The sequence below is a fragment of the Sinocyclocheilus rhinocerous genome, unplaced genomic scaffold, assembly GCF_001515625.1.
Source record: "Sinocyclocheilus rhinocerous isolate Xijiao unplaced genomic scaffold, SAMN03320098_v1.1 scaffold662, whole genome shotgun sequence".
Classification (NCBI taxonomy): domain Eukaryota; kingdom Metazoa; phylum Chordata; class Actinopteri; order Cypriniformes; family Cyprinidae; genus Sinocyclocheilus; species Sinocyclocheilus rhinocerous.
Window position 1 is genome coordinate 1138043 of NW_015639782.1, and position 2128 is coordinate 1140170.

The 2128-nt window shown below is 34.5% G+C and overlaps 1 protein-coding gene across 1 annotated transcript in view; it reads right to left on the minus strand.

Moving 5' to 3' along the window:
- Positions 1 to 1455: 1455 nt before the first annotated feature.
- LOC107752043 (protocadherin Fat 1-like) overlaps positions 1456 to 2128 on the minus strand; it is a 39314-nt gene continuing 38641 nt past the window's right edge. Inside the window, 1 exon segment of the mRNA XM_016567894.1 lies at positions 1456 to 2032. Within this exon segment, the coding sequence (XP_016423380.1) occupies positions 1635 to 2032 (398 nt within the window). The 3' untranslated portion in view covers positions 1456 to 1634.

Below are 2128 nucleotides of genomic sequence, written 5' to 3' on the forward strand. Positions count from 1 at the left end.
TATATATATATATATATAATTCACCATATGGATAGAGAGATTCTCTCTGCTCCTCAACCTGATGCCTTACTCATTAACAAAGACCTTCAGGTATTTTATAATCTTGGAACAACCACCCAAACACTATAAATGCATAAACGAGACAGAACATAATGTATTATGTCTTAAAAAATATTTTCATTTTTGAACATACAGAACAGTAACATTTCAAAAAGTCATTTCGGCAAGGAGAGAATAATATACATAGCATTTAACAGACAATACATAACTGTCTATTGTTAAAAAAAAGTATTGTGTATTCTCAGGTATCTAAAGAATACACAAAGAAAATATTCTTTTTATTTTTTTCTTTAACCTTTTAGGTGACACACTTAATAATGCCCCTTTCTGGACACTGGTCATTTACAAAGCACAGTAATTAAATACATTAGGAATTAAATCTTAAAATGAAATTTCATTGTCAAATTTGTCTCGGATTACCCAAAACTAATTCATAACGAACTTCACAAATGTACAATTCCCACACTGACCATAACATTTCAATGACAACATTTCATGTCAATTCATGTCAGCATGGAAAAAGAAAATATTTAATATATAAAGCTGAAGTGTGACTTTTTTTAAGTTTAAATCTTCAATGTACTGTAAACAATGACTAAAGCAATGGCATGAGTTTGCGGTTGAACTATATGCTGTTCGATCAATGTGTATAAAATATACAAAAGAAATGCATAGTACTATTTAAAATGTGTTTAAGATCACATACATGAAATGAAGATATATCATATCGGTTTTGATAACACTTTATTTTGATAGTCCATTTGTACGACATTCAACTAACTCTAAATAAGTTTGCAACTCCATATCAACTAGCAGTCATTGATCAGAGTATTAGTAGACTGTATACTTAATATCCGCAAACACTTTATTTATTTCCCCAACACATTCTGCTGACTATAAAAAAGTACTTACTCTACTAACCCTAACCTAACAGTCTACTAATACTCTAATGTTAGTTGATATATAGTTGCAGATGCAGTTAGTAGAATGTTTAAAGTGGACTACTGAAATAAAATGTAACCAATGGTTATATTCTACATGGAGCGAGTCCCCTCATAGAGGCCACCGTGTTGAGATCACATGACTAGCCAAATACTACTCTGTTTATGCCATTAACTCCCTGTTTTGTACATTTTCAATTACAGAATAAATCATGACTGACTGTGAATAGCTGATGGCATGATTAACTAAAAAAAAAAAAAAAAAAATGTTTTTGGCTAGTGTTCAATAACATCAAAAAAAAAAAAAAAAAAACTTTTGCATGATGCTTTATCCATACAACTAGGTGTCTGTTTAACCCCCAAGACCACTGTCACTGTCATTTTTCCAACAAATAGATTGCACCTAGATTGCAAATCTAGGAGTGACATTCCTACCATTCAAAAATAGATGGTTCTGCATTAGTGATTAATGGTGATTTCAAATGAGAGCCTATAAGCCTACCTCGGTCACACCTCAGTCTCTGGTAGTGTTACCAACAACATCTTTATGAAGTTCTTTATGGTCAGTAACTGTAGAATTTAAATTCTAACCACTGGTTGGCAAGTCTGATGGAATTTAGAAGTGTGTGGCTCTTACACAGGACTTTCTAAGGAATCAGGAACCCCAGCAGGTCCTATATGATGGCCTTGAGGCATCCCAAAGGTTGTTTGAATAGGCTGTGGGTAGTCATGGATGTGATGTTGACTAGAAGACATGGAGTTTGATCTAGCTGTTGGGTGGATAACATGGTGGACCTCTGGCATGGTATACTGGTCATACTCTGGAACTGCAGACATGTCAGTATTAAGAGGGAGAGCTGGAATTTGCAGGAAGTGCTCAGTGTCATCGCCACCAGTAAGGTAGCCCATGTCAAGAATTTCTGGAGCAGTGTGCATGAAGGAGGGCATCTGCACCAATTCATACTGGAGAAAACCTTGGATCCCAGGAGAATAGATCTTCTGAAGGCAATCTGAGGTATCCCAGTAATAGCCTGTTTGAGTTTGAAAACCAGACTATTTGACACATTTATTATTAAGATCATAAAGAACTCATTATACTGTAGGTAAACATATAGTTTGAACGGGGG